The following is a 27,048-nucleotide window of genomic DNA, read 5'->3' on the forward strand; positions in this document are numbered from 1 at the left end:
CTACTCAGGACGCTGAGGCAGGAGAATTGCCTGAACCCAGGAGGTGGAGGTTGCAGTGAGCCAAGATCGCGCCATTGCACTCCAGCCTGGGTAACAAGAGCGAAACTCCGTCTCAAAAAAAAAAAAAAAAAAAAATTATTTACCTCTTTACCAAGTCTCACAAGATCCCACGTGATCCACATAATCTCCCTCTCTCCTCCTCACTCTCCCTGTTCCAGCCACAGCAGCCTCCTCCACGTCCTCAACTTGCTCTGCATTCTCCCACCACATGGCCTTTGCTCATGCTGTTCCCTCTGCCTGGTATGCTCTTCCCCTCACTTCCTCTCTTCCTTGCTCTTGACTTAACATCTCTCCAGTTCAAAACTCAGTGGCTCACACCTATAATCCCAGCACTTTGGGAGGCCAAGGCGGGCAGACCACCGGAGGTCAGGAGTTCGAGACCAGCCTGGCCAACATGGTGAAACCCCGTCTCTAATAAAAATACCAAAAATTAGCCTGGCCTGGTGGCAGGCACCTGTAATCCCAGCTACTCAGGAGGCTGAGGCAGGAAAATCGCTTGAACCCAGGAGGCAGAGGTTGTAGTGAGCCAAGACCGCGCCATGGCACTCCAGTCTGGGCAACAAGAGCAAAACTCCGTCTCAAAAAAACAAAAACAAAAACAACCCAGAAGTTTAATTGGAGAGTGAAGCAGATTTTCCACACCTCAGAGTCAGGGACCTGCAGTTTTTCACCAAGTCAAACCCCTGCGGCTGGAAGGAATGGCAGGCAAAAGAAAAGCTACAACTGTAGGGCCAGGGAGTCACTGGAGCATCCACCCTAGGGGAACGGCGGTCTGCAGGAATTGTAGTCCTACTGCAATTCCCGCTGTCCACCTGGCTGGACAGCAGGACAGGGCCACTCACCGGACTCTCGGTCGCAGGGGGCTCCTCCTTGTTGGGCACCCCTCGCTCCAGCGGGACAGCCAGCACAGCGCGAAGCAGGAGCAGCAGCAGCGGTGGCAACAGAAGGAGGGTTCCTCGAGGCCCAGAGGGAGGCATGGCGGCGTGCTCTGTAGGGGATAGAGAGGTGGATAACGCATAATGTCTGTCCCAAGCCTCTTCCTCCCCGGAACCAGGAGTTCGCGCTCCCAGCGCCGCCCCCACTTCCAAGAATCAAGACACAGTCATTTCGTTACCCAGGCCCCAGGATTCCAGGCCTCCAGCCTTCCCTTCCTCCGACACAGGAGTCTGGCCCCTCAGACCCAGGAGTCCCGGCTCCCAACACGCTCCTTCCTCCCTCACACTCAGGAATCCAGGATCTCGGCCTCCTCCTCCCCCAGACCCAAGAGTCCAGGGTCCCAGCCTCCTCTTTTCCCAGGACCTAAAGTACTGGCACCCAGTGCATCCTCCTCCCGGACCCAGTTTTCCAGCCCTCTGGCACCCATCCCCCCTAGGACCCAAGAGTCTGGAACCCTGGCCTCTAACCTCTCCTTCACCGCAGAGGGCGTTTTCCAGGGCGGGCAAGGACCTCCGGTGCGTTCTTGGTGATTTCCCCCTTAGGCCACGCCCACTTTTCAACAGCGACCCCGCCCTGGAGAAGTCTGATTGGTCTATGCTGGCTCTATACCTTTCATCCAGGCCTAGAGGCCCCGCCCCTTGCCGAAGTCGCTCGCATTTTCGTGAACGCTCGCCTCCTTTCTCGGAATCCCAGCCTCTTGACGCCACATTTCCTGCCATGCAAAAAGATAGAAGGCGTTCAAGGAGGACTACAACTCCCTGCCGGCAGGGGGGAAAATAACTTCCGCCGGCATCGTGGCCCATTCGCCTCCTGGGAGCTGTAGTTTTTCTATGTATTTTCGCCCCACGAAGTTAAGAGTAGTAGCAATTGCATAGCCTTCCTTACGAATTTCTTTCTTCTTTTTCTTTTTCTTTTTTTTTTTTTTAAGACAGAGTCTCGCTCTGTCGCCAGGTGCCAGGCTGGAGTGCAGTGGCGCGATCTCGGCTCACTGCAACCTCTGCCTCCGGGTTCAAGCAATTCTCCTGCCTCAGCCTCCCAGGTAGCTGGGACTACAGGCACACGCCACCATGCCCAGCTCATTTTTTTTTTGTATTTTTAGTAGAGACGAGGTTTCACCATGTTGACCAAGATGGTCTCAATCTCTTGACCTCGTGATCCGCCCGCCTCAGCCTCCCAAAGTGCTGGGATTACAGGCGTGAGCCACCGCGCCCGGCCGAATTTCTTTCTTGTTATTTTCTGAGTCAGGGTTTGCTCTGTCACCCGGGATGGAGTGCAGTGGCGCAATCACTTTTCACTGCAGCCTCTATCTCCCGGGCCCAAGCAATCCTCCCATGTCAGCCTCTCAAGTAGCTGGGACCACAGGCCACAGTACTATGCCCGGCTATTTTTTTTTTTTTTTTTTTTAATTTTGGGGGCCGGGCGCGGAGGTTCACACCTGTAATCCCAGCACTTTGGGAAGCCGAGGCGGGAGGATTACCTGAGGTCAGGAGTTCGAGACCAGCCTGGCCAACATGGCGAAAACCCGTCTCTACTGAAAATACAAAAATTAGCCCGGCGTGGTGGCGTGTACCTGTAATTCCAGCTACTCAGGAGGCTGAGGCAGGAAAATCGCTTGAACACAGGAGGCGGAGGTTACAGAGAGCCGAGATGGCGCCATTGCACTCCAACCTGGGTGACAAGAGCAAAACTGTCAAACACACACACACGCGCACACACACATACACAAATATTCTAATTTTTAATTCTTTTTAGCCTTTTTTAAAAAACATTCTTTCACACTTCTCACAATTTTTTTTTAAAGAGGTGGATGTCAGGCCGGGCTCGGTGGCTCGCGCGGGTAATTCCAGCACTTTGGTAGGCCGAGGCAGGGAGATCACCCCCGCCAAGGGGGGAAGGGTTCAAGACTAGCTTGGCCAACATGATGTAACCCCGTCTCTACTAAAAATACAAAAGTTAGCTGGGCATGGTGGCGCATGCTTGTAATACCAGCTACTAGGGAGGCTGAGGCAGAAGATTCACTTGAACCTGGGAGGCGGAAGTTGCAGTGAGCCGAGATAGCACCACTGCACTCCAGCCTGGGCGGTGTCTAAAAAAAAAAAGAAAAAGAAAGAAAGAAAGAAAGAAGGGGCGATGTCTCACTGTGTTGCTGGTCTGGATCTCCTGGGCTCAAGCAATCTTCCTGCCCCGTCTCTGCCTCCCAAAATGCTGGGATTACAGGCGTGAGCCACTGCGCCCAGCCTTTTATGTTTCTTATAAGCGAGATTCGTACAGTGAGGCCATGAGGTCTCTGTCTCTTTAAGGAACATCCACACGTCATTCATGTTCAGAACCCCCAGAGCAGCGTTGCCTGGCTGCATCGGTGACCGAGCTCATTATTTTGTTGGAAGCGGAGAGTGGAGGGTCAGAAGGGAGTCGACCAGATCAGGTCCCATGGGTAATCCTCCCTCCCTCTGAGCCCTTTTTCTTCTCTTCCCTACTTCCAAGATATCCCAAGATTAGGTTCCCAGCTTCCAAAGAGAGGATCAGGTATGTTTAGAGGTGTGCCAAAGAGGCAAGGTACCGCGGCATCAATGTGAGCAGCCTCTCCAGGCACCTGCTGGGGGAGAACGAGTCTCTGGGATCCCAAGCAGGTGGACGGTGGAGTTCTAGACTACCGGGGGCTGGGTGTTTGAGGCACACATTCCTTAGTGCTGATGCTGGGTGCTGGAGAGTTAGCTATTTGGGAAGAGAGAAGAGAACTTGTGGACCTCTGTGGGAACCTGGAAACAGGCAACTCGATCCCGACAGGAGTGGGTGCTGGGATTCGGGCTTTCTGGGTCCAGGAGCAAATTTAAAGGCAAGGATCAGGCCGAGCGCAGTGGCTCACGCCTGTAATCCCAACACTTTGGGAGGCCAAGGCGGGCTGATAACGAGGTCAGGAGATCAAGACCATCCTGGTCGACATGGTGAAACCCCATCTCTACTAAAAATACAAAAATTAGCTGGGCATGTTGGCACCTGCCTATAATCCCAAGGGACTCCGGAAGCTGAGGCAGGCGAATCGTTTGAACCAGGGAGTCAGAGGTTGCAGTGAGCAAGAGCACTTCACTGCACTCCAGCCTGGCAACAGAGTAAGACTCCATCTAAAAAAAAAAAAAAAAAAATTATCCAGGCGTGGTAGCGCACACCTGTAGTCCCAGCTACTCGGGAGGTTGAGGCAGAAGAATTGCTTGAACCCAGGAGGTGGAGGTTGCAGTGGCCTGAGATGGCGCCACTACACTGCAGCCTGGGCAATGGAGGGAGACTCAGCCATCTCAATAAATAAATAAAGCTAGCTAAGGATTAAGTGTTGGTGGGCAGGATCCATTGGGATGTTGGTTCTGATACTGACTCCTCATTCTTGCTTCTGCAGAATGTCTCAGGAAAATGATACTTAGAGGAGAGAGTGAGTAGGGAAACAGATGGGTAGGGGTGGAGGTGGAAAGGACTGGGGACTCCATCCATGCACTCAGCTCTGGCCTCATAACCATGTTTGCAGATTCAGCACCATCAGCCTTGCAGGAAGGGGCTGGGGACCTGGACTCCTGTGTCCTAAAGGGAGGGGGCTAGGGTGCAGACTTCTGGGTCTGAAAGAGAAGGGGTTGGGAGCCCCAGACTCCTGAGTCCTGAGACAGGAGGGGCCTGGGATCTCTGGGGCTTGGCTTCTGAGGGCCAATGCCAGGAGAAAGGGCTCCATAACTGATAGAGGAGGCTCAGATTCTGCACCTTCTGTGACCTCACCAGTGCTCAGAACCCAAGCTGGGCAAGGGGCAGGTTGCGGGAGGGAGGGGCTCTCGGGCAACTGAGGTTCCCTGTGAACTGTCACCATAAGCCTGCGTCTCTCGCAGCATCCTGGGGCATGAGCTGGCTGCTGTGAGGCTGCAGACGCTGGAACAGCAGGTATTGTGCTCAGGAATCTCGCCACTCGCACTCTTCCACTCTCCAGGGTCCACTCCACCAGATCTTGCTCTAGGACTCCCCGCCCGTATTAAGTGTCTCTCATCCTGGAGTTTTCCCATTGAGAAATGAGAAAATAGAAATTTGAGGCCCAGCGCGGTGGCTTACCGCTGTAATCACAGCACTTTGGGAGCCCGAGGTGTGCGGATCAGTTGTTGTCAGGAGTTCGAGACCAGCCTTACCAACATTGAGAAACCCTGTCTCTCTCTACTAATAATACAAAAAAATTAGCCTGGTGTGGTGGCGGGTGCCTGTAATCCCAGTTACTCGGGAGGCTGAAGGAGGAGGTGTAATCTCAGCTACTCCGGAGGCTGAGGGAGGAGTTTGAACTTGGGAGGTGGAAGCTGTGAGCAGAGATCGCGGCACTGCACTCCAGCCTGGGCGACAGAGTGATACTCTGTCTCAAATTAAAAAAAAAAAAAAAAAAGGCCGGGCGCGGTGGCTCAAGCCTGTAATCCCAGCACTTTTGTAGGCCGAGGCGGGTGGATCACGAGGTCAAGAGATCGAGGCCATCCTGGTCAACATGGTGAAACCCCGTCTCTACTAAAGATACAAAAAAGTAGCTGGGCATGGTGGTGCGTGCCTGTAATCCCAGCTACGCAGGAGGCTGAGGCAGGAGAATTGCCTGAACCCAGGAGGCGGAGGTTGCGGTGAGCCGAGATCGCGCCATTGCACTCCAGCCTGGGTAACAAGAGCGAAACTCCGTCTCAAAAAAAAAAAAAAGAAAGAAAAAAAAAAAAAGAAAGGAAAGAAAATACGAATTGGGGGTCCTAAAGAAGCAAACAAACCCTTGTGATGAATTTCTCAGGAACAATTCTTCTAGAGGGCAGGACTCCTGGGTCCTGGGGGAGGATGGGACGGGGTGCCAGGACTCGAATCTCAGTCCAAGTGGGGAGTGAGGGAGCAGCTGAAGGACTGAAGACCTGGACACCTGGGCCCCAGTGGAGGAAGGGTTTCACGAACTCTCGCGCCGATGCGAGCCCTTGCCTCAGGCCCCCCTCACTCCAGTCTTCCCAACTGGTCCGTGACCCCGACGCCCACCTCTCCCATTTCCCCAGCAGCGGCTGTTTGAAAAGAAGCAGCGACAGAAGCGCCAGGAGCTCCTCATGGTTCAGGCCAATCCTGATGCTTCCCTGCGGTATTGTCGCCCGTGTCTGAGGGAAGAGAGCCTTTTAGGTGACAGAGGTGACCAAAGGCTCCTCGGGCTCCGCCTAGGGGCGTTCGTCTGGAGGGGAAGGGCCTGTGGGAGTCCGTGGGCGGGACCTAGTGGAAGAAGGGTGGAGCCTAGTGGAGCCTTGGGGTGGGGACTTGGTAGTGGGTGGGGGTGGGCCTTGGTCCAGGAGAGCTTTAGAACAGGGATTGTGGCGGCCCCGCGGCAGGACCTGTGAGGGAGGGGTTCGGGGCGGGGCTAGAGAGCGAAGGGGCGGGGCATGGCAGGTGAACGGGGCAAGAGAATGTGATGATTGGGCTTGGCAGAGCTCGGGGGTGGAGCCTGTGAGAGCCGGGACCCCATCCTCCACCCGAACCAAGGGATTGCGGAGGTGGGGTCTAGGGGTCCGGGGCGGGGCGTGGTCTCATTGCGAGAGCTCAGCGCGAGATCGTTCACCTGCGGAGCCCGCAACAATCCAGCGGCGGGGCTGTGCTTGTTTGAGCCTTAGGATGCAGTTTGGGATCTGGGTGAGTCTCAGGGTTTGGGTGGTCCGCGAATTGGGGGTGATTTTTTTTTTTTTTTGAGATAGAGTTTCACTCTTGTTGCCCAGGCTGGAGTGCAGTGGAGCGATGCCGGCTCACTGCAACCTCCGCCTCCTGGGTTCAAGCGATTCTCGTGCCTCAGCCTGCCGAGTAGCTGGGATTACAGGCATGTGCCACCACTCCCAGTTAATTTTGTATTTTTAGTAGACACAGGGTTTCACCATGTTGGTCAGGCTGGTCTCGAACGCCCGACCTTAGGTGATCCGCCCGCCTCGGCCTCCCGAAGTGCTGGGATTACAGACGTGAGCCACTGCGCCCGGCGGGGGTGATATTTGGGAGCCCAGTGACAGGGTGGATCTTGGTGGTTGAGGACCGGAATTTGTAGATCATTTTTGTGGGTTCGCTGTACCTTCTCTCAGGCCTTGGGAACCCTTTCTTCCTGAAGAATTTGTCAGAGGCACACCTGCTCTCTGGCCTCCACAGTGCCGTGGGCACAGTGAGCCGTGGTGGAGACAGCAGCGGCCAGAGCGGCCCGCTGACACCGCGGACAGAAGCAGGTATTCTCGAGGTCTTGGACCGCCTAGACCCCAGAACTCCGCCCCCACTAGAACCCAGGAGTCTGGGGCCTCACTCTATCTGTCCAAAGCACTCGGGAGCTCTGGACCGCACCCCCTCCTTCCTCATACCAAGGAGTTCAAGTCCTGAGTCGCCGCCTCCTCCAGCACGCAGGGATCCAAGCCTCCCCTCCTTCCTTACTCAGTGTTCTGGAATCTTGGTCTCCAGTCCCCTTCCTTTTCCTTGCTCCCAGACAGTTCCAATTCAGAATTCGAGGAAGTCTCCGTGGAGAATGGTTCCGTCTCTCCCCCACTTTTTAAACCGACTCCAATAATCCCACGAAGGTGTTGGCAACCCCGCCAACTACGTGGTAATTTAGGGGACATTGGGGTGAAACCTGGGATCCCTTCGTTCATGCAGCAAATTCCCTCTTTCTTAGGTAGCAGCTTCATTGAGGTATAATTCACATACCATACAAGTCACCCATTTAATGTTTTCAATTCCGGCGGGGCGCGGTGACTCACAACTGTAATCCTAGCACTGTGAGAGGCCAAGGCAGGTGGATCACGAGGTCAGGAGTTCGAGATCAGCCTGACCAACATGGTGAAACCCCGTCTCTACTAAAAGTACAAAAAATAGTTGGGCGTGGTGGCACGCGCCTGTAGTCCTAGCTACTTGTGAGGCTGAGGCAGGAGAATCGCTTGAACCCAGGAGGCAGAGGTTGCAGTGAGCCGAGATTGCACCACTGCATTCCAGCCTGGCGACAGAGCGAATCTCCGTCTCAAAATAAATAAATAAAGTTTTCAATTCCATGGTTTCTAGTATATGGTCACCCCTCGGTATCTGCAGGGGATTGGTTACAGGAACCCCACAGATATCAAGATCCCCAGACGACCAAGTCCCTTATATAAAACGGAGTAAAATTTGTATATAAACTATGAATATCCTCCCATATACTGTAAGTCATCTCTAGATAACTTATAATGCCTAATACAGTATAAATGCAGTGTAAATAGCTTTTTGGGTTTTTTTTTAGAGGGAGTCTCACTCTGTCCCCCAGGCTGGAGTGAAGTGGCACTATCTCAGATCACTGCAACCTCCACCTCCTGGACTCAAGAGATTCTCCTGCCTCAGCCTCCCGAGTAGCTGGGACTACAGGAGCACACCACCACACCTGGCTAATTTTTGTATTTTTAGTAGAGATGGGGTTTCACCATGCTGGTCTTGAACTCCTGATCTCAAAAATTAGCTGGGCGTGGTGACATGTGCCTGTAATCCCGTCTGCTGGTGAGGCTGAGGTGGGAGAATCACTTGAACCCAGGGGGCAGACATTGAACCCGGGAGGCAGAGGTTGCAGTGAGCTGAGATTAGGCCACTGCACTCCAGCCTGAACAACAGAGCAAGACTTCGTCTCAAAAAGAAAGGAAATGGTGCATCAGTTAGCAGTCACCCTCTTCTCCATTTTCCCCAACCCCTAGCAACCACCAATCTACACCAATCTACATTATCTTCTTAGATTTGGCTGTTCTGTACATTTCACACAAATGGAATCATACACTATATGGAATCATACACTGTGTGGCTTCTTTCCTTAATTCATTTTTTTCTTTTTCTTTGAGATGGGGTGTCTCTATGTTGCCTAGACTGGTCTTAAACTCCTGGGCTCAAGTGATCCTCCCACTTTGGCCTCCCAAAGTGCTGGGATTACAGGTGTGAGCCACCACATATCTTCGTTCACCTCATTCACCTGTATATGTTTTGTTTTGTTTTGAGACGGAGTCTCACTCTGTCACCCAGGCTGGAGTGCAGTGGCACAATCTCGGCTCACTGCAACCTCCACTCCCTGGGTTCAATCTCCTGCCTTAGCCTCCCAAGTAGCTGGGATTACAGGTGCCTGCCACCAGGCCTGGCTATCACCTAACAAATTTTTAAGATTCATCCGTGTGGTAGTATTATCACTACTTTATTCCTTTTATTCCCTTATAATATTCCATTGTGGTGACTTTTTTTTTTATTCTCATGAGACAGTCAATGATTTCAATGACAGAACTCTTATCACCCCAAACTCCATTCCCCCATCTTAGCTTTTCAGTCTCTGATGCTTTGTCTGAGACAAAGGAAAGGGAAGACCCTAACCCCTCCCTGTCCTTAGACCCAGGGTAGTCAGAAACTCTGGCCCTCATAGACTTCCGTGCACCTGGGGGAGGAGGAGGATTTGCAAGTGAGGTCGCTGAGTAATGAACAGGGACTGAGAACCCAGGAGTTCTGGCCTTCTCTAGCTAGCACTGATGATGTCCCACACTCCTGGAACCCAGCTGTCCTGAGCTTAGTCCTGGCTTCTTCCATCCCTTAGGGACCCGAGCAGAGGGTGAGAGTGAATCCCAGGATGTCGGACATGCATACAAGGCACCCAAAATGGGACCAAACACTGGAATGGATAGTGACCGGGGACATGAAAACTTGGCCCTCCAAAAGGTGGGAAGAGTCACAGCCCCTCAGGATGTAGGAAGAGGAGGGCTAGGCTCAGACCTCTGGGGAGGGTGGAGCTAAAATTCTGCTGCCCAATCAGAAGCTCTTTTTTCTGGTGGTGATTAATCTAGCAGAGACTCGTGTGGTGTGTGTGTGTGTGTGTGTGCGCGCACGCGTGTGCGTGTGTGTACCATTCATCAGATTAGAGGATTTGACTTGATATGAGCATGGCCATTAATATACAGTCCATGAGGCCGGGCGCGGTGGCTCACGCCTGTAATCCCAGCACTTTGGGAGGCCGAGGCGGGCGGATCACGAGGTCAGGATATCGAGACCAGCCTGGCCAAAATGGTGAAACCTTGTCTCTACTAAAAATACAAAAATTAGTTGGGTGTGGTGGCGTGCGCCTGTGGTCCCAGCTACTCGGGAGGCTAGGCAGAAGAATTGCTTGAACCCAGGAGGCGGAGGTTGCAGTGAGCCGAGATTGCACCACCGCACTCCAGCCTGGCAACAGAACAATACTCCGTCTCAAAAAAAAAAAAAAAAAAAAAAAAAAAATACAGTCCATGGCGCAGTGGCTCACGCCTGTAATCTCAGCACTTTGGGAGGCCAAGGCAGGCTGATCACCTGAGGTCAGGAGTTCGAGACCAGCTTGGCCAACTTGGTGAAGCCTCGTCTCTACTAAAAATACAAAAATTAGCCGGGCATGGCAGTGCGAGCCTGTAATCCCAGCTACTTGGGAGGCTGAGACAGGAGAATTGCTTGAACCTGGGAGGCGGAGGTTGCAGTGAGCTGAGATTGCACCACTGCAATCCAGCCCGGGTGACAGAGACTCCGTCTCAAAAAAAAAAAAAAAAGAAAGAAAGAGAGAGAAAAAGAGAGGGAGAGAAAGAAGGAAAGAAAAGAAAAGAGAAAGACGAAAAGAAAAAGGAAGAAAGAAAGAAAAGGGCCAATTGGCACTCACTTTGGTGTCGGTGAAAGTGCAGTATGGTTTCTCTTGGGGGAAGGTCTGGCCTGCATTATGTTATCTAGATGAAACCAACAGCGTTTAACGAAATGGGCCGTGCTTTCAAAGGAATTCTGCAATCAGCAGGTGCAGTGGGTGTGGCTGCCGAGGAAAGCCAATCGACTGGCCAATTAACATTGGAGGGTGTGGCTGGATGGGCTGTCTGAGCTGTTTGACCAATAAGCAGGAAACGTGGGCGGGAGGGGGCGGGACTGTGGGTCTGGGATGGCCAGTCAGTAGTGAGCAAGGCTGCAGGTGCGGTTGTTCCTCGACTTTGAATTTGGTGCCCGGGCTAGGAAGAAGACTTGGAAAAGAAGATAGAGGCGTCGGAATCTACAGGGACGAATTCCTCAGCAGCAATAAACAAAGAGTTGTCCAAGGCCCTGAAAGGCGAGGGCGGCACGGGTGGCGACCATATGAATTGCGAAGCCTCCTTTGCAATCAGCTCCCCCTGCCCTTGGCTGGGCGAGGACATGAAAGCCTACGTGCTGCGGCCGTTGCTCCAGGGCATCAGGATGCAGTGTTACATCAACCGCGACAACCGCGGCGTGGACAAGGGCTTGTTCCCCCTCTACTACCTCTACCTGGAGAACCCCAACGGGCTGAAGGTGCAGTCAGCTGGCCCAGCAGCCTTGGGAGTAAGCCCCACCTCCCAGGGGAAATTCCACTCCTTTGTGAGTTAGGTCAAGATCAGCCTAGACAACATGGCAAAACCTAGTCTCCACAAAAAATTCAAATATTGGCCGGGCATGGTGCTATGCGCCTGTAGTCCAAGCTACTCGGGAGGCTGAGGTGAGAGGACTCCTTGAGCCTGGGAGTTCGAGGCTGCAGTGAGACGTGATTGCGACATGCACTCCAGCCTGGGCAACAGAGTGAGACTCTGTGTCAAAAAAAAAAAAAAAAAAAAAAAAAAAAATCCGGACACGGTAGCTCATGCTTGTAATCCCAGCACTTTGGGAGACCATGGTGGGTGGATCACCTGGGCTCAGGAGTTTGAGACCAGACTGACCAACATGGAAAAACCCAGTCTGTACTAAAAATACAAAAAAAATTAGCCAGGCGTGGTAGTGTGTGCCTGTAATCCCAGCTACTTGGAAGGCTGAGGCAGAAGCATCTCTTGAACCCGGGAGGCAGAGGTTGAGGTGAGCCGAGATCTTGCCATTGCACTCCAGCCTGGGCAACAAGAGCGAAACTCTATCTCAAAAAAAAAGAAAAAGAAAAAGAAAAAAAGAAAGGCCAGGCATGGTGGTTCATGCCTGTAATCTCAGCATTCTGGAGTCCAAGGCAGGCTGATCGTTTGAGCTGACAGATTCGAGATCAGCCTGGGCAGCATAGTGAAACCCTGTCTTCAGAATACAAAATACGAAAAAACAAAAAAATTAGCTGGGCGTGGTGGTGCCCACCTGTAGTCCCAGCTACTTGGGAGGCTGAGGTGGGAGTATGGCTTGAGTCCAGGAGGCAGAGATTGTGCCAGACCTTGTGTCAAAAAAAAAAAAAAAAGTCTGGACCCTCATTGAGCGCTCTTTGCTGTCAGCTATCAGGCCTCACCCTATCCTGAGATAAGTCCTGCCCCTAGCAACTAGGCCCCTCCACTCAAGGATTTTCCTATGGAGAGCCAAGCCACACCCCTCTCAATCTGGACTTTACCCTCTGTTTATTTTTTTGAGACAGTCTTGCTCTGTCGCCAGGTGCCAGGCTGGAGTATAGTGGCATGATCTCGGCTCACTGCAACCTCCGCCTCCCAGGTTCAAGCAATTCTCCTGCCTCAGCCTCCTGGGTAGCTGAGACTACAGGCACGAGCCAACAGACCCAGCTAATTTTTGTTGTATTTTTTAGTAGAGACGGGGTTTCACCATGTTGGCCAGGATGGTCTCGATCTCTTGACCTCGTGATCCACCCGCCTCGGTCTCCCAAAGTGCTGGGATTACAGGCTTGAGCCACTCTCCCGGCCTTGGCCTTTACCCCCTAAATATGGGTTCCTCTCCTCCGGGTATCTTCTCTCCCCCTAGAAAGAGGCTTTTTTTCCCTACTCAGAGCCAAACTCATTTTTCCCAGATGAAACGCCTACCAAAGTCCTGCTGCAATATCGCAGGGAAGGGTGTTCCCCATTCTCCAAAGTCAGATCCCTCCTGGGCTCAGCTTCAACCCTGGACTCACAGGCGGAGGGAATGAGGGAGAGATGTTAAGACAGGAAGCTTCCATTCAGGACTCAGCTGATGGCTTCCCTCAGTGAGAACCACATTGCCCAGTAAGTCTTGAGAAGCTTGTTGTGCCATCACTGGCTCCTCCATCATGGGACATGGTGTTTCCTTGTCTTTGGACCCATGGCTCTAGCCAGCTAACAGATGTCCCTTTTTTTTTTTTTTTTTTTTTTAATTTTTGCTTTGAGACAGAGCCTTGCTCTGTTGCTCAGGCTGGAGTGGCTCGATCTCGGCTCACTGCAACCTCTGCCCCTTGGTTCAAGTAGTTCTCCTGCCTCAGCCTCCCTACTAGCTGGGATTACAGGCACACAATACCATGCTCGGCTATTTTTTTTTTTTTTTTTTTTTTTTAGTAGAGACAGGGTTTCACCATGTTGACCAGGCTGGTCTTGAACTCCTGACCTCAAGTGATCTGCCCACCTCAGCCTCCCAAAGTGCTGAGATTATAGGTATGAGCCACCACGCCTGGCCTCCAGAAGTCCGTTCTAATGGGCCATTCTTCTCATCCATAGCACTTCCTCCTGGCTGGGCGAAAGAGAAGAAGGAGCAAAACTTCTAATTACCTCATCTCCCTGGATCCCACAGACCTATCTCGGGATGGTGACAACTTTGTGGGCAAAGTCAGGTGGGCAGAGCTCTGACATGTCATGAGAAGCAGGTGGCAGAGAACTTGGGGACAGGGTGACTCCATTTTCCAACAGGACACAGAGCACACCTTCCATCTGCTCAGGGACCAGAAGAACTGAATGCTTTGGAACATAGGCTGGCATTTAAGGCATTTGACTTCTTGAGAGGCAAGGGACTGAGACTCCTAACTTTCTGTGAGAGAAGAGGCCTGGAATGTGTGATTTCTTGCATCCAATAGGATGCAAGAGAGAGGCCAGGCGTGGTGGCTCCCATCTGTAATCCCAGCAGTTTGGGAGGCTGAGGTGGGCTAATCACTTGAGGTCAGGAGCTTGAGATCAGCCTGGCCAACATGGTGAAACCCCGTGTCTACTAAAAATGCAAAAATTAGCTGGGCATAGTGGCGGAAGCCTATAATTGCAGCTGATGCAGGAAAATCACTTGAACCCAGGAGGCAGAAGTTCGGTAAGCAGAGATCGAGAGATTGCACTCCAGCCTGGCTGACAAAAAAAAAACAAAACAGAGTTCTTAAAGGGCCCTTTAAATAAAATAGGGAGGCTAAATAAAATACATGGCTCACCCATGAAATGGGGGCGCTGGGACCATGGATGCCGGGAACATGATTGTTTCATTTATTGAATTTTTTTTTTTGGAGACAGAGTTTCGCTTTTGTTGCCCAGGCTGGAGTGCAATTGTGTGATCTTGGCTCACTGCAACCTCCACCTCCAGGGATCAAGTGATTCTCCTCCCTCAGCTTCCTGAGTAGCTGGGATTACAGGCGTGTGCCACCACATCCAGCTAATTTTGTATTTTTAGTAGAGACGGTTTCACCATGTTGGTCAGGCTGGTCTCCCGACCTCAGGTGATCCGCCCGTCTCGGCCTCCCAAAGTGCTGGGATTACAGGTGTGAGCCACCACGCCCGGCCTCATTTATTTATTTCTTTTTACTTATTTATGTATTTATTTAGATACAGGGTTTCATTCTGTCACCCAGGCTGGAGTGCAGTAGCATGATCACAGCTCATTGCTGCCCTGTCTCGGGCTCAGGTGGTCCTCCCACCACAGCTGCTAGAGGAGCTGGGACCACAGGTGCAAATGGCCACACTCCACTAATTTTTCTATTTTTTGCAGAAATGGAGTTTTGCCCTGTTGCCAAGGTTCAAACTATCCTCCTGCCTCTGACTCCCAATTCTTTTTTTTCTTTTTCTTTTTTTTTTTTTTGAGGCAGTCTCATTCTGTCTTCTAGGCTGGAGTGCAATGGCAAGATCTTGGCTTACCACAACTTCCACCTCTGGGTTCAAGTGATTCTCTTGCCTCAGCTTCCCCAGTAGCTGGGATTACAGGCACCTGCCACCACATCCGGCTAATTTTTTGTATTTTTAGTAGAGACCGGGTTTCACCATGTTAACCAGGGTGGTCTCGAACTCCTGACCTCAGGTGATCTGCCCACCTTGGCCTCCCAAAGTGCTGGGATTACAGGTGTGAGCCACTGTGCCTGGCTTAGGAACAGAATTCTTAGACATTCAGATATAGGCTTTGACATAGGGGATTGCAGGGAAGTCTATGTGATGAGTGACACTCAAAGAGTGACTATTTTAATTCTATCCATTCCCTTCCTGGAGCAGATCCAATGCCTTGGGCACCAAGTTCACCATCTTTGACAACGGGGTGAATCCTGACCGGGAGCATTTAATCAGGGATACTGCCCGGATCAGACGGGAGCTGGGGGCTGTGTGTTATGTGAGTGTCCTGGGTACAAAAGAAAGGGGTAGGATGGTGGGAAGAAGGAACCAGGCCAACTGGGATATAATATACCCAGGACACCAACGCCTTGGGATTCCTGGGACCTCGGGAAATGATTGTGGTTCTCCCAGAAACCGACAGCCAGAACCAGATCATCAGTGTCCAGCCACTAACGGTGAGTCTCCAACATCGGGAATCTCTGGGTCAATGGAGGAGAAGGGGCTGGGATGAGTTCTAGATCCCAGAGGAGGAGGAAGAGGAGGCCAGTGGGTTGCATGTCTCATATGAAGGCTGAAGGACTTTCTTAGACTTCCGTGTCTCAGGGAGTAAAGACTAGAGACTCAAAACGTTTGCATCCGGAGAAAAAAGGATTCATGGTAGGTTAACAAACTGTTAGCACAAAGGGGTCTGATCCAGACTCCATGAGAGAGTTCTTGGATCTCAGGCAAGAAAGAATTTGGGGCCAGTCCACAGATTCAAGTGAAAGCAAGTTTCTTAGAGAAGAAACAAAAGAGGCCAGGCATGGTGGCTCACACCTGTACTCCCGGCACTTTGGGAGGCAGAGGTGGACGGATTATCTGAAGTTGGAAGTTCGAGACCAGCCTGACCAACATGGAGAAACCCCATCTCTACTAAAAATACAAAATGAGCTGGCCGTTGTGGCACATGCCTATAATCCCAGCTACTCAGGAGGCTGAGGCAGGAGAATCGCTTGACCCTGGAGGTGGAGTTTGTGGTGAGCTGAGATCGCGCCATTGCACTCCAGCCTGGGCAACAAGAGTGAAACTCTGTCTAAAAAAAAAGAGACAGAAACAAAAGAATGGGTACTTCATAGGCAGAGCAGCCTTGAGAGCTGTTGTTTGGCAATTTTTGTAGTTATTTCTTGATTATATGCTAAATAAGAGGTGGATTATTCATGAGTTTTCTGGGAAAAAGGTGGGCAATTCCTGGAACTGAGGGTTCCTCCCTGTTTTAGACTATATCTTTTTTTTTTGAGAGGGAGTTTCACTCTGTCGCACAGGCTGGAGTGCAGTGGTGCAATCTTGGCTCACTGCAAACTCTGCCTCCTGGGTTCAAGTGATTCTCATACCTCAGCCTCTGGAGTAGCTGGGATTACAGGCACGCACCCCCATGCTCACTAATTTTTGTATTTTTAGTAGAGGAGGGGTTTCACCATGTTGCCCAGGCTGGTCTCAAACTCCTGACCTCAGGTGATCCACACGCCTCAGCCTCCGAAAGTGCTGGGATTACAGGTGTGAGCCACAGCACCCAGCCTATACAGGGTAACTTCTTGAGGTTGCCATGGTCTTTGTAAACTGTCGTGGTGCTGGTGGGAATGTCTTTTAGCATGCTAATTTTTTTTTTTTTTTTTGAGACAGAGTTTCACTCTTGTTGCCCAGGCTGGAGAGCAATGGTGCAATCTCAGCTCCCCAAAACCTCCGCCTCCTGGGTTCAAGTGATTCTCCTGCCTCAGCCTCTCAAGTAGCTGGGATTGCAGGCATGCACCACCACACCCGGCTAAGTGTGTATTTTTAGAAGAGACCAGGTTTCTCCATGTTGGTCAGGCTGGTCTCGAACTCCCGACCTCAAGTGATCCGCCCACCTTGGCCTCCCAAACTGCTGGGATTACAGGCATGAGCCATGATGCCTGACCTGAGCATGCTAATGTATTTTTTTTTTTTTTTGAGACGGAGTTTTGCTCTTGTTACCCAGGCTGGAGTGCAATGGCGCGATCTCGGCTCACCGCAACCTCTGCCTTCTGGGTTCGGGCAATTCTCCTGCCTCAGCCTCCTGAGTAGCTGGGATTACAGGCACGTGCCACCATGCCCAGCTAATTTTTTGTATTTTTAGTAGAGACGGGGTTTCACCATGTTGACCAGGATGGTCTTGATCTCTTGACCTCGTGATCCACCCGCCTCGGTCTCCCAAAGTGCTGGGATTACAGGCTTGAGCCACCGCGCCCGGTGCTAATGTATTATAATTAGTGTATGATGAGCAGTGAGGACGACCAGGGTCACTTTCATCACCATCTTGGTTTTGGTGCGTTTTGGCCAGCTTCTTTACTGGCTGTTTTATCAGCAGCGTTTTTATGACCTGTATCTTGTGATACCAGTCCTGTCAAACTCCTGTCTCATCCTGTGACTAAGAATGCCTGCCCTCCTGGGAATGCAGCCCAGCAGGTTTCATTCTCATTTTACCCAGCCTGTGTTCAAGATGGAGTTGCTCTGGTTCTAAAACGTCTGACAAAACCACAGCCCCTTCTTTACCTTCCAGGAACAGGAGTCGCTACTGAGTCGCATCCAACGTGGGGACAACCAAGGGTTGCTTGTGCTGCACAACAAAACCCCGTCGTGGAACCACAAGAACCGTGTGTTTGTGCTCGATTTCCATGGTCGAGTTACTATGACTTCGGTCAAGAACTTCCAGATCATGCATCCCAAAGACCGTGAGCTCCTGGTGGGGTGGGGTTAGGGCGTGAATGGAAGAGAACTACATTTCCCATAATCACTTGAGCGCTTTTCTAGGCAGGACAGATGCCACGCTATCGCAAAGCCTATTGGGAATTCTAGTTTACACAGCCCTCAAGCTTTCTGGCTTAGTAAAGGCCCCCTCTCAGCCTCTTGAAAGTGTCAGTTCTTGGCCGAGTGTGGTGGCTCACGCCTGTAATCCCAGCACTTTGGGAGGCCGAGGCGGGTTGATCACGAGGTCAGGAGCTCGAGACCAGCCTGGCCAATATAGTGAAACCCGTGTCTCTACTAAAAATACAAAAATTAGGTGGGTGTGGTGGTGCGCACCTGTAATCCCAGCTGCTTGGGAGACTGAGGCAGGAGAATCGCTTCAACCCAGGAGATTGAGGTTGCAGTAAGCCTAGATGGTGCCACTGTACTTCAGCCTGAGCAACAGAGCAAGACTCCAACTCAAAAAAGAAAAAAAGTCTCAGTTCTTGGCCGGGTGTGGTGGCTCACGCCTGTAATTCTAGCACTTTGGGAGGCTGAGGCAGGTGAATCACCTGCAGTTCAAGACCAGCCTGGCCAACATGGTGAAACCCTGTTTCTACTAATAATAAAAAAATTAGCTGGACGTGGTGGAACACACCTGTAATCCCAACTACTTGGGAGCCTGAGGCAGGAGAATTGCTTCAACCTGGGAGGCAGAGGTTGCAGTAAGCCAAGATTGCGCCACTGCACTCCAGCCTGGAAGTCTTAGTTCTCAAAGGTGGGAGATAAGAGGGTCTGGCTAAGGCTTCCTTCCTGATTTCCTTCTCAGCGGAACGTCTGGTGCTCCAGTTTGGCCGCGTGGCCCCAGACACATTCACCATGGACTTCGGCTTCCCGCTTAGCCCGCTCCAGGCCTTTGCCATATGCTTGTCCAGTTTTAATGTGAAGCTGGCCGTTGAGTAGCAAAATAAAATACCATATAAAATACCATACCCTTACCAGCTTGTGTGCCTCTTCATTTGGAGCAAGGGCCGCAACACGCCTTCTTTTGCACCACCTTAATAATAACCAACACTGGCCGGGTGCGGTGGCTCACGCCTGTAATCCTAGCACTTTGGGAGGCAGAGGTGGGCGGGCATATCACCTGAGGTCAGGAGTTGAAACTAGCCTGTCCAACATGATAAAACCCTTTGCCTTCTAAATGCACAAAAATCTGGGCCGGGGGCGGTGGCTCACGCCTGTAATCCCAGCACTTTGGGAGGCCAAGGCAGGCGGATCACGAGGTCAAGAGATTGAGACCATCCTGGCCAACATGGTGAAATCCGGTCTCTACTAAAAAAATACAAAAATCAGCTGGGCGTGGTGGCGTGCGCCTGTAGTCCCAGCTACTCGGGAGGCTGAGGCAGGGAGAATTGCTTGAACCTGGGAGGCGAAGGTTGCAGTGAGCCGAGATTGTGCCATTGCACTCCAGCCTGGCGCCTGGTGACAGAACAAGACTCTGTCTCAAAAAAAAAAAGTAAAAAAATTAGCTGGTAATGGTGGCAGGCACCTGTAATCTCAGCTACTCAGGAGGCTGAGGCACGAGAAACGCTTGAACCCAAGAGGTGGAGGTCGCAGTAAGCTGAGATCACGCCACTGCACTCCAGCCTGGGAGACGGAGTGAGACTGTCTCAAACAAACAAACAAAAAAGGCTGGACGTGGTGGCTCAGGCCTGTAATCCCAGCACTTTGGGAGAAGTGGGTGGGCAGATCACCTGAGGTCAGCAGTTGAAGACCAGCCTGGCCAACACAGGGAAACTTCATCTCTACTAAAAATACAAAAATTAGCTGGGCATGGTGGCAGGTGGCTGTAATTCCAGCTACTCCGGAGGCTGAGGCAGGACAATCGCTTAAATCTGGGAGGCAGAGATTGCAGTGAGCTGGAATTGCACCACTGCACTCCAGCCTGGGTGACAGAGCAAGACTCCATCTCAAAATAAATAAATAAATAAATAGGTGGGGCACAGTGACTCGAGCTTGTAATCTTAGCACTTTGCGAGGCCAAGGCGGGCAGATCACCTGAGATCAGGAGTTCGAGACCACCTGGCCAACATAATGAAACCCCATCTCTACTAAAAATACGAAAATTAGCTGGGCATGGTGGCAGGTGCCTGTAATCCCAGCACTTTGGGAGGCAGAAGTAGGTGGGCAGATCACCTGAAAGACCAGCCTGGCCAACACAGTGAAACCCTGTCTCTACTAAAAATACAAAAATTAGTTGGGCATGGTGGCAGGTGCCTGTAATCCCAGCTACTCGGGAGACTGAGGCAGAAGAATCGCTTGAACCCAGTAGGCGGAGGTTGCAGTGAGCTGAAATCATGCCACTGGGTGACAGAGTGACACACTGTCTCAAAAAAGTAAGTAAATAAATAAATATTAATAATCAACACTTACTAGCCACCCCTGAGAGTCCAGTCTAGTGAAAAGGGGGCTGAAAAGCAGCCTACTATGTCCTGGGGGGTCACAGATGATCATGGGGGATGGGCCTTAAACCCATCAAAAAAGGTAAAATCTGCAGAAAAACACACTGAGCCACAAGCCTGTTGGATCAGAGCACAGCAACTCTGAAAAAGTGATTTTCAGCTGGGTATAGTTACTCATAACTGTAATCCCAGCACTTTCGGAGGCCGCGGCAGGCAGATCGCTTGAGGTCAGGAGTTTGAGACCAGCCTGGCCAACATGGCAAAACCCTGTCTCTACTACAAATACAAAAATCAGCTGGGCATGGTGGCACATGCCTGTAATCCCAGATTCTCAGGTAGCTGAGGCACGAGAATTGCTTCAACCCAGGAGACGGAGGTTGCAGTGAGCTGAGATCACGCCACTGCACTCCAGCCTGGTGACACAGTGAAACTTGGCCTCAATAACAACAAAGTAAAAATAAGAGGTAGAGGCTGGGTGCAGTAGTGCAGGCTCATGCCTGTAATCCCGGCACTTTCGGAGGCTGAGGTGGGTGGATCACGAGGTCAAGAGTTTGAAACCAGCCTGGTCAACATAGTGAAACCCTGTCTCTACTAAAAATACCAAGAAAATTAGCTGGGTATGGTGGTGCGCCCCTGTAGTCCCAGCTACTCAGGAGGCTGAGGCAGGAGATTCACTTTAACCCCAGGGGGTGGAGGTTGCAGTGAGCTGAGATCGAGCCACTGCATTCCAGCCTGGGTGACAGAGTGAGACTCCATCTCAAAAAAAAAAAAAACAGAAAAAAAAAATTAGAGGTAGATGATTAGTCATTATTCTAGAGGTCACAAGATATGCAATTTCCCCAATTACTTCTGCAGATAACATCACTAATGTTAGAAACAGATGCTCGGTGCTGCAAAGAAAAATTGACACTGAGACAAAGGATCTTTCAGCAGCACAAATTTTACTTCCTGAACTGCAGGAAGGGTGCCCTCACTAGCCATCTTGCCACAAGAGTATAATGAACAAACGAAAAGCAGACAAATTGATCCCTTACGAATTTGGGGTCGTCCTTACTGCTGTGTCTGATCTCCATTGGTTGGAGCCAGACCTCACAATCTAAACTAAAACCCGATTGGCTAACAACTTAAAACTTTTTCAAACAGGTAAAAGCAATGGAGAGCTGGGACACGCCTGTGAGCACGTCCAGCACAGATATCCTGGTTAAAGTACAAGGACATAGAATGTACTACGTGACTGTAAGCATGGCAAGTCTAACAGCTACATAGGATAGGGCTTAACAAAGAGTTATTAGCACACTTATTATTTTTTTCTTTTAAAAATTTTTTTTTTAAAGATGGAGTTTCACCATGATGGCCAGACTGGTTTTGAACTCCTGACCTCAGGTGATCCACCCACCTCCCAAAGTGCTAGGATTACAGGAGACACCACACCCGGCCAGCACACTTATTCTTTAACAATAAAGAGAATTTTAAAGAGGAACTTTTCTTTTTTCTTTTTTAAAGATGGGGTTTTACCATGATGGCCAGGCTGGTCTTGAACTCCTGACCTCAGGTGATCCACCCACCTCGGCCTCTCAAAGTGCTAAGATTACAGGCGTGAGCCACCACGCCCGGCCATGAGGAACTTTTCTACTTCCTGCAGTAGGAACCTAAGATCAGTAGTGATGGGGTTTCTCCATGTTGACCAGGCTGGTCTCGAACTCCCAACCTCAGGCAATCCACCTGCTTCAGCCTCCCAAAGTACTGGGATTACAGGTGTGAGCCACCGCGCCTGGCCTGAGGTGCTTTGTTTTATGGTCTTCTCTCCCTGGCTACCTCGGGGACCTATAAGTAGGATGCTATCAGTTTCCGACACACACACAGACGCTGCTTGCTACAAATCAAAAGGCTTTATTCCTTACATAAACCCACACTTAGAAAAAATAAATAGTTAAATTATAGGCAAACCAGTTGGTCTTAGCCACGCCTCCCACTGAGGTCCAGGGGACCTAGACAGGAGGGGATGGGTGTGGCCACAGCTTGGCTCAAGGGCATGGCCTGAACTGGGGATGAAGGGACAGAGGAGGAAGGCAAGGTCTGGGTGAGGGCAGGGATGTGGGCTAAAGGTGGGTTCCTGAGGCGTGCCCAGGCTCTGGCCCGGGCAGCAGGGGTGAGGCAGGGGCTCAGCAACTCCTGGGCCTGGGCAATGCGGCGTGCAAAGCGGCTGCGATCCCGGGCAAACTGCTCCCAGGGGCCCCGGCGGGCAGCGTGGGCTGGCCCTGCCCAGACAGCCAGCAGATGGACGGTGACCTTCTCAGAGAAATGTACCTGGGGACAGACATGGGGACACAGAGAGGAAATGCACACAGCCACGGGAATCCGGATGGGGAGGGCGTGGAAGAGAGAGAAGCAAACAAAAATTAGTTACACAAAAATGCTATATGGCTAGTCACGTCCCTGTCACTGTCACAGGAGTCTCCGTCTGACTCACTGAAGGCAGAGGTGGTTTCCTGGGACTGCCATGAGCCACAGCTGCTCCCTCCTCCCCCAGGGGCCTGGCCTCTTACAAGGGATTGCATGACGGTGTACACAGCCCTCCCCATGGAGGTCACATGCAACCTTCTGCAACTACAGGGACCCAGGAGTCTCAGCCTCCAGCCCCCCTTCTCTCTAAGACTCAAGAATCTAGGCTCTCAGCACCCACCTTTCTGGCCTTTAAGGGAGTCTCAGGGTCCAGATCTCGAGTCGGTGATTCTGGGTGCTTGAGCCGCCTCTGCAGTCGGAGGGGTAGCCTAGGAGGAGCCCAGGGAGGTGGTGGCTTCTCTCCGGGTACATAGATGGCCACTTGGAAGGGGCAGGGCTCAGCTTCTCCCCAGTACTCAGTAGCTTCCTCTTCCTCTGTCTCCTTCCCAGGTTGATATACCCAGTCCCTGAAGCGGGCACTGTGGGCTGGGGGGGATGGATGTGGGTTTGACTCAGTTTCTCCCACAGCTACTTCTGCATCATCTTCCTCATCCTCACTGTCCGAATCCTCATCCTCACTGTCCGAATCCTCATCTTCCTCCTCTGTGTCCTCTCCTGGCCGATACACCCAGGCCTTAAAGAAACTACTTGCAGGGGGTGTGGAAGCGGAAGTCTCAGTTTCTCCCTCATCCTCAGATGATCCCATATGACTGTCCTCATCTTCCTCCTCCTCTGTGTCCTCTTCTGGCCGATACACCCAGGCCTTCAAGAAAGCACTTACAGGGAGTGTGGAAGCGGAAGTCTCAGCTTCTCCCTCATCCTCAGCTGATCCTGTATCACTGTCCTCATCTTCCGCCTTCTCTTCCTCTGTGTCCTCTCCTGGCCGATACACCCAGGGCTTCAAGAAGGTACCTGTAGAAGGAGTGGAAGAGGACCCCTCAGCTTCTCCCTCTTCATCTGATCCAGAGTCACTGTCCTCATCTTCTTCCTCACCTTCCTCTTCCTCTGTGTCCTCTCCTGGCTGATATACCCAGGCCTTCAGGAAGGCACTTGTGGCAGGGATGCAGGGAGGATTGGCTCCTCCATCCTTCTCAGCTGCCCCCAAAGCCTTGACCTCACCTTCCTCTTCATTACTGGGTTGGCACCGCCAGGCCCTGAGCTGGGGCCTCTGAGCTGCGGCTGAGTGTGGCCCTGGGGCAGCTTTTCCTTTCCCGGCTTCTTCCTGTGCCTTTTCCTTCTTCTCCTTGGACGCCTCTCCTGAATGACACTCCCAGGCCGTGGGGTAAGAGCCTGAAGATGGGGGTGACATGGGGGTCTCCCTGGCTCCTTGACTTTTTTCTGTTCTTCCTTCGTCCTCCGTGGCTTGATTCTCTTCTTCCCCTGGACAAGACACCCAAGTGCTGGGCTTGGATCCTGGAGACAGGGCGGAAGGAGAGGTTCTGCAAGCTTCTTTCTTTGCAGCTGCTTCATCGTCCTCCTCTTCTACTGCTGAACAACACTCCCGGTGTGACGGAGGATAAGAGAACCTGTTGACTCCCTCATCTTCAGCAACTCCCTCTTCCTCGGCTTTCTCCTCCCCTGAGTTCTTATCAGAACCTTGCAGCGTCCTTATCAGAAGGCTGGGAGACAGGGGAGCACGATGGCCATCTGCAAATTGACTTCCCTGCCCTCTAGGGACACTAGTTGCTTCTAGCTCACTATACTTGTCATCGTCATCATCTGAAAGTCCCCAGGCTTCAGGAAGGGAAGTGCTGGTTTTCAGGCCCAGTGCTTCTCTGTCCCCTTCAGGGCCTCCACTGTCTTCAGCTTCCTCTTCAGAGTATCCGCCCCAAGGGGTAGGGGGGGTCGTCAGAGGAGTCTTAGCTTCTCCCTCCAGGCCAGCTTCTGCTCCTTTTACTGCTTCTACCAACCAGGGCTCTGGAGGTCCCGGGCCCCTCAGGCGGCTCCAGGCCCGGCTGAGGAAGCCCATCACTGGGGACAGGAGGAAGAAAGGGTGAGCATCCCTCCAGCGGGCAGCCTGATGGGGTGCTTGGCCTGGGGCCATGTGTCTGGGCTGGAAAAGGGGGAGGAAAAAATAAGGTTTAGGGGCCATTAAGGAGGTGGCATTCGGGCATGACTATGAGTCATAGCAACAAAAATAGTAACACAACTATTGTAAACAGCAACGTGAGCCTCTGCCCCAAATTCCTTTCTGATCTCAGCCACTCCCCTCTCTGTCCCTTGGCTCCATTCTCTCTCATCACTGAAGAGCCAGGAATCTGAGTCCCTAGTTCTTCCTTAGATCCAAGGATCCAAGCCCCCAGCCTCCTCTTTGCTCAAACGCAGAAATCCCAGTCCCAATAACAAGTCTTTTACTTGCTTCCCTTGGAGACAACGTCATAGTCCCTAGCTCGCTCATCCTGCTGAAGATTGACAAGTCAAACCCCCACACCCTCCTCCCTTGGAGACTCAAACATTCTGACCCGACCCCCCCACTTGCCAGATGATTCCTTCAAGAGGGACCCAAGAATCTGGCTTCCAGATCCCTCCTCCCTCAGGCTCAGGACTCCAGGCTCCCAATCCCTTCTCCTTCTTAAATCCGTGCCCCCGGCCCCGTGGGGACCCAGGCGTTCCGACCCCTTACTCACCGGCTGGGGACTGGGCGTCACCCCGGGGGTAGGAGCGCCGGCTCGGGCTGCCAGAACCGATCACAGGTCCGGACCGCGAGGAAGGCCAGCGCGTTCATCTCACCCTCAGACGTTGGGGTCCAGGGAACTCAGAGTATCTACGGCTGCCTCAAGCGCGGGGGCGACAAGCTGGCGCAGGGTCGTGCGGCGTCTCTCATGTGAACAACAACTGGGGTGGGACCAAACACAATGAATGCGGAAGGCGACCGCGATGCTTTTATAGTTTACCGCGTCCGGAGTGCTGACGTCACGGGGAGAGGCGGGGTTTCGAGACCACACCCCGAAGGGTGGGAAGTGAAAGTAAGACAGGACTTCTCGCGGAGATTCCAACTTTTGTGACGTCACGGCGGAGTTTCCGATCGTGACCACGCCTCCCAAATAAGCGAACTGTCAATCAAATATGCGTGGTCCTGCTTCAGCAGCCGGCCAGTTCTCTTAGCTCAGGGCAGATGCCGTCCCACCTCAATTTACTTATCTGTTTATTAATTATTTTTTTGAGACGGGATTTTTTTCAACATGTTGGCCAACCTGGTCTTGAACTCCTGACCTCAAGTGATTCCCCCCGCCCCCCTCGGCCTCCCAAAGTGCTGGGATTACAGGCGTGAGTCACCACTCCAGGACTAATTATTTATTTATTATTATTATTTTTTGAGACGAAGTCTTACTCTGTCACCCAGGCTGCAGTGCAACGTCGCGATCTCAGCTCACTGCAACTTCCGCCTCCCAGGTTCAAGCCATTCTCCCGCCTCAGCGTCCCAAGAAGCTGGGATTACAGGCATGTACCACCACGCCCAGCTAATTTTTTTTTTTTTTTTCCGAGATGGAGTTTCGCTCTTGTTGCCCAGGCTGGAGTGCAATGGCGCAATCTCGGCTCACTGAAACCTCCGTAATTCTCCCAGGTTCAAGCGATTCTCCTGCCTCAGCCTCCCGAGTGGCTGGGATTACAGGCATGCACCACAACGCCTGGCTAATTTTGTATTTTTAGTAGAGATGAGGTTTCTCCATGCTGGTAAGGCTGGTCTTGAACTCCCGACCTCAGGTGATCCACCAGCCTTGGCCTCCCGAAGTTCTAGGATTACAGGCGTGAGCCATCATGCACGGCCTATTTATTTATTTTTTGAGACACAGTGTTGCTCTGTCGCCCAGGCTGGAGTTCAGTATCGCCATCTCAGCTCACGGCAAACTCAACCTCCAGGGTTCCAGTGATTCTCCCGCCTCAGCCTCTTGAGTAGCTGGGATTACAGGCGTGAGCCACTGCACCCGACCAGGGCTCACTGCTTTCTTCTCAGTGGCTGCAACAGTGCCTGCACACAGTAGGTGCTCAACAGATGTATGGGGAATGGCGGCTAACCCAAAAGCTCGGATTCCTTCCTGGTCACTGGCACAAAGCTCCACTCCCGGGTTTCATCTGCTTCAGACTTAGGCAGTAGCTCTGCCTCCACAAACCACAGTTCTGCCTGGGCTGCACTCTTCCTGTGATTTGGGGGCTTCTGCTACAAATTCCAGGCCCGGGGTTACAGTTCCAGCTCCCCAGCTCTCCTCCCCTACCTACAGGTGCATAATCTTGTTTTTTTTTCCTTTGAGACAGAGTCTCGCTCTGTCACCCAGGCAGGAGTGTAGTGGTGCGATCTCGGCTCACTGCAGCCTCTGCCTCCCGGGTTCAAACGATTCTCCTGCCTCAGACTCTCGAGTAGCTGGGATTACAGGCAGCCACCACCACACCTGGCTTTGTATTTTTAGTAGAGATGGGGTTTCGCCATGTTGGTCAGGCTGGTCTTG

The 27,048-nt window shown here is 52.0% G+C and overlaps 3 protein-coding genes across 5 annotated transcripts in view; 1 reads left to right on the top strand and 2 right to left on the bottom strand.

Moving 5' to 3' along the window:
- NUCB1 (nucleobindin 1) overlaps window positions 1-1,569 on the bottom strand; it is a 25,709-nt gene extending 24,140 nt beyond the window's left edge. Inside the window, exons 1-2 of one of the 2 annotated variants that reach the window (XM_064381060.1) lie at window positions 1,464-1,569; window positions 903-1,048 (exon numbers count right to left, since the gene is read on the bottom strand). In XM_064381060.1, coding sequence (XP_064237130.1) covers window positions 903-1,037 — 135 coding nt within the window. In that variant the 5' untranslated portion in view covers window positions 1,038-1,048; window positions 1,464-1,569. Of the gene's footprint in view, window positions 1-902; window positions 1,049-1,174; window positions 1,405-1,463 lie in introns of those variants that run through there. The other variant, XM_064381061.1, reaches the window with a different exon arrangement.
- On the top strand, window positions 1,080-18,691 carry TULP2 (TUB like protein 2). The gene is made up of 14 exons (XM_064380773.1): window positions 1,080-1,511; window positions 3,297-3,355; window positions 4,863-4,914; window positions 6,030-6,156; window positions 6,448-6,512; window positions 7,049-7,220; window positions 7,424-7,588; window positions 9,572-9,693; window positions 10,990-11,301; window positions 13,407-13,519; window positions 15,144-15,258; window positions 15,338-15,436; window positions 17,536-17,707; window positions 18,529-18,691. The coding sequence occupies exons 1-14, from the start codon at window positions 1,080-1,082 to the stop codon at window positions 18,660-18,662; spliced, it is 2,139 nt and encodes a 712-aa protein (XP_064236843.1). The 3' UTR covers window positions 18,663-18,691.
- A 3,340-nt stretch (window positions 18,692-22,031) lies between these two features.
- PPP1R15A (protein phosphatase 1 regulatory subunit 15A) lies at window positions 22,032-25,459 on the bottom strand. Of its 2 annotated transcripts, XM_064381064.1 has the most exons (3): window positions 25,231-25,459; window positions 22,845-24,656; window positions 22,032-22,468 (listed from the first exon to the last, which is right to left on the bottom strand). In XM_064381064.1, exons 2-3 carry the CDS (start codon window positions 24,645-24,647, stop codon window positions 22,118-22,120), a joined length of 2,154 nt encoding a protein of 717 aa, XP_064237134.1. In that variant the 5' UTR covers window positions 24,648-24,656; window positions 25,231-25,459; the 3' UTR covers window positions 22,032-22,117. The 2 variants fall into 2 exon arrangements, with proteins under 2 accessions (XP_064237134.1, XP_064237132.1); XM_064381062.1 differs by lacking the exon at window positions 25,231-25,459 and having other exon boundaries at window positions 22,845-24,960.
- Between the last annotated feature and the right edge of the window lie 1,589 nt (window positions 25,460-27,048).

This window comes from Aotus nancymaae, unplaced genomic scaffold, assembly GCF_030222135.1.
Source record: "Aotus nancymaae isolate 86718 unplaced genomic scaffold, 86718_ANA_hifiasm-v0.15.2.pri h1tg000028l, whole genome shotgun sequence".
NCBI lineage: Eukaryota > Metazoa > Chordata > Mammalia > Primates > Aotidae > Aotus > Aotus nancymaae.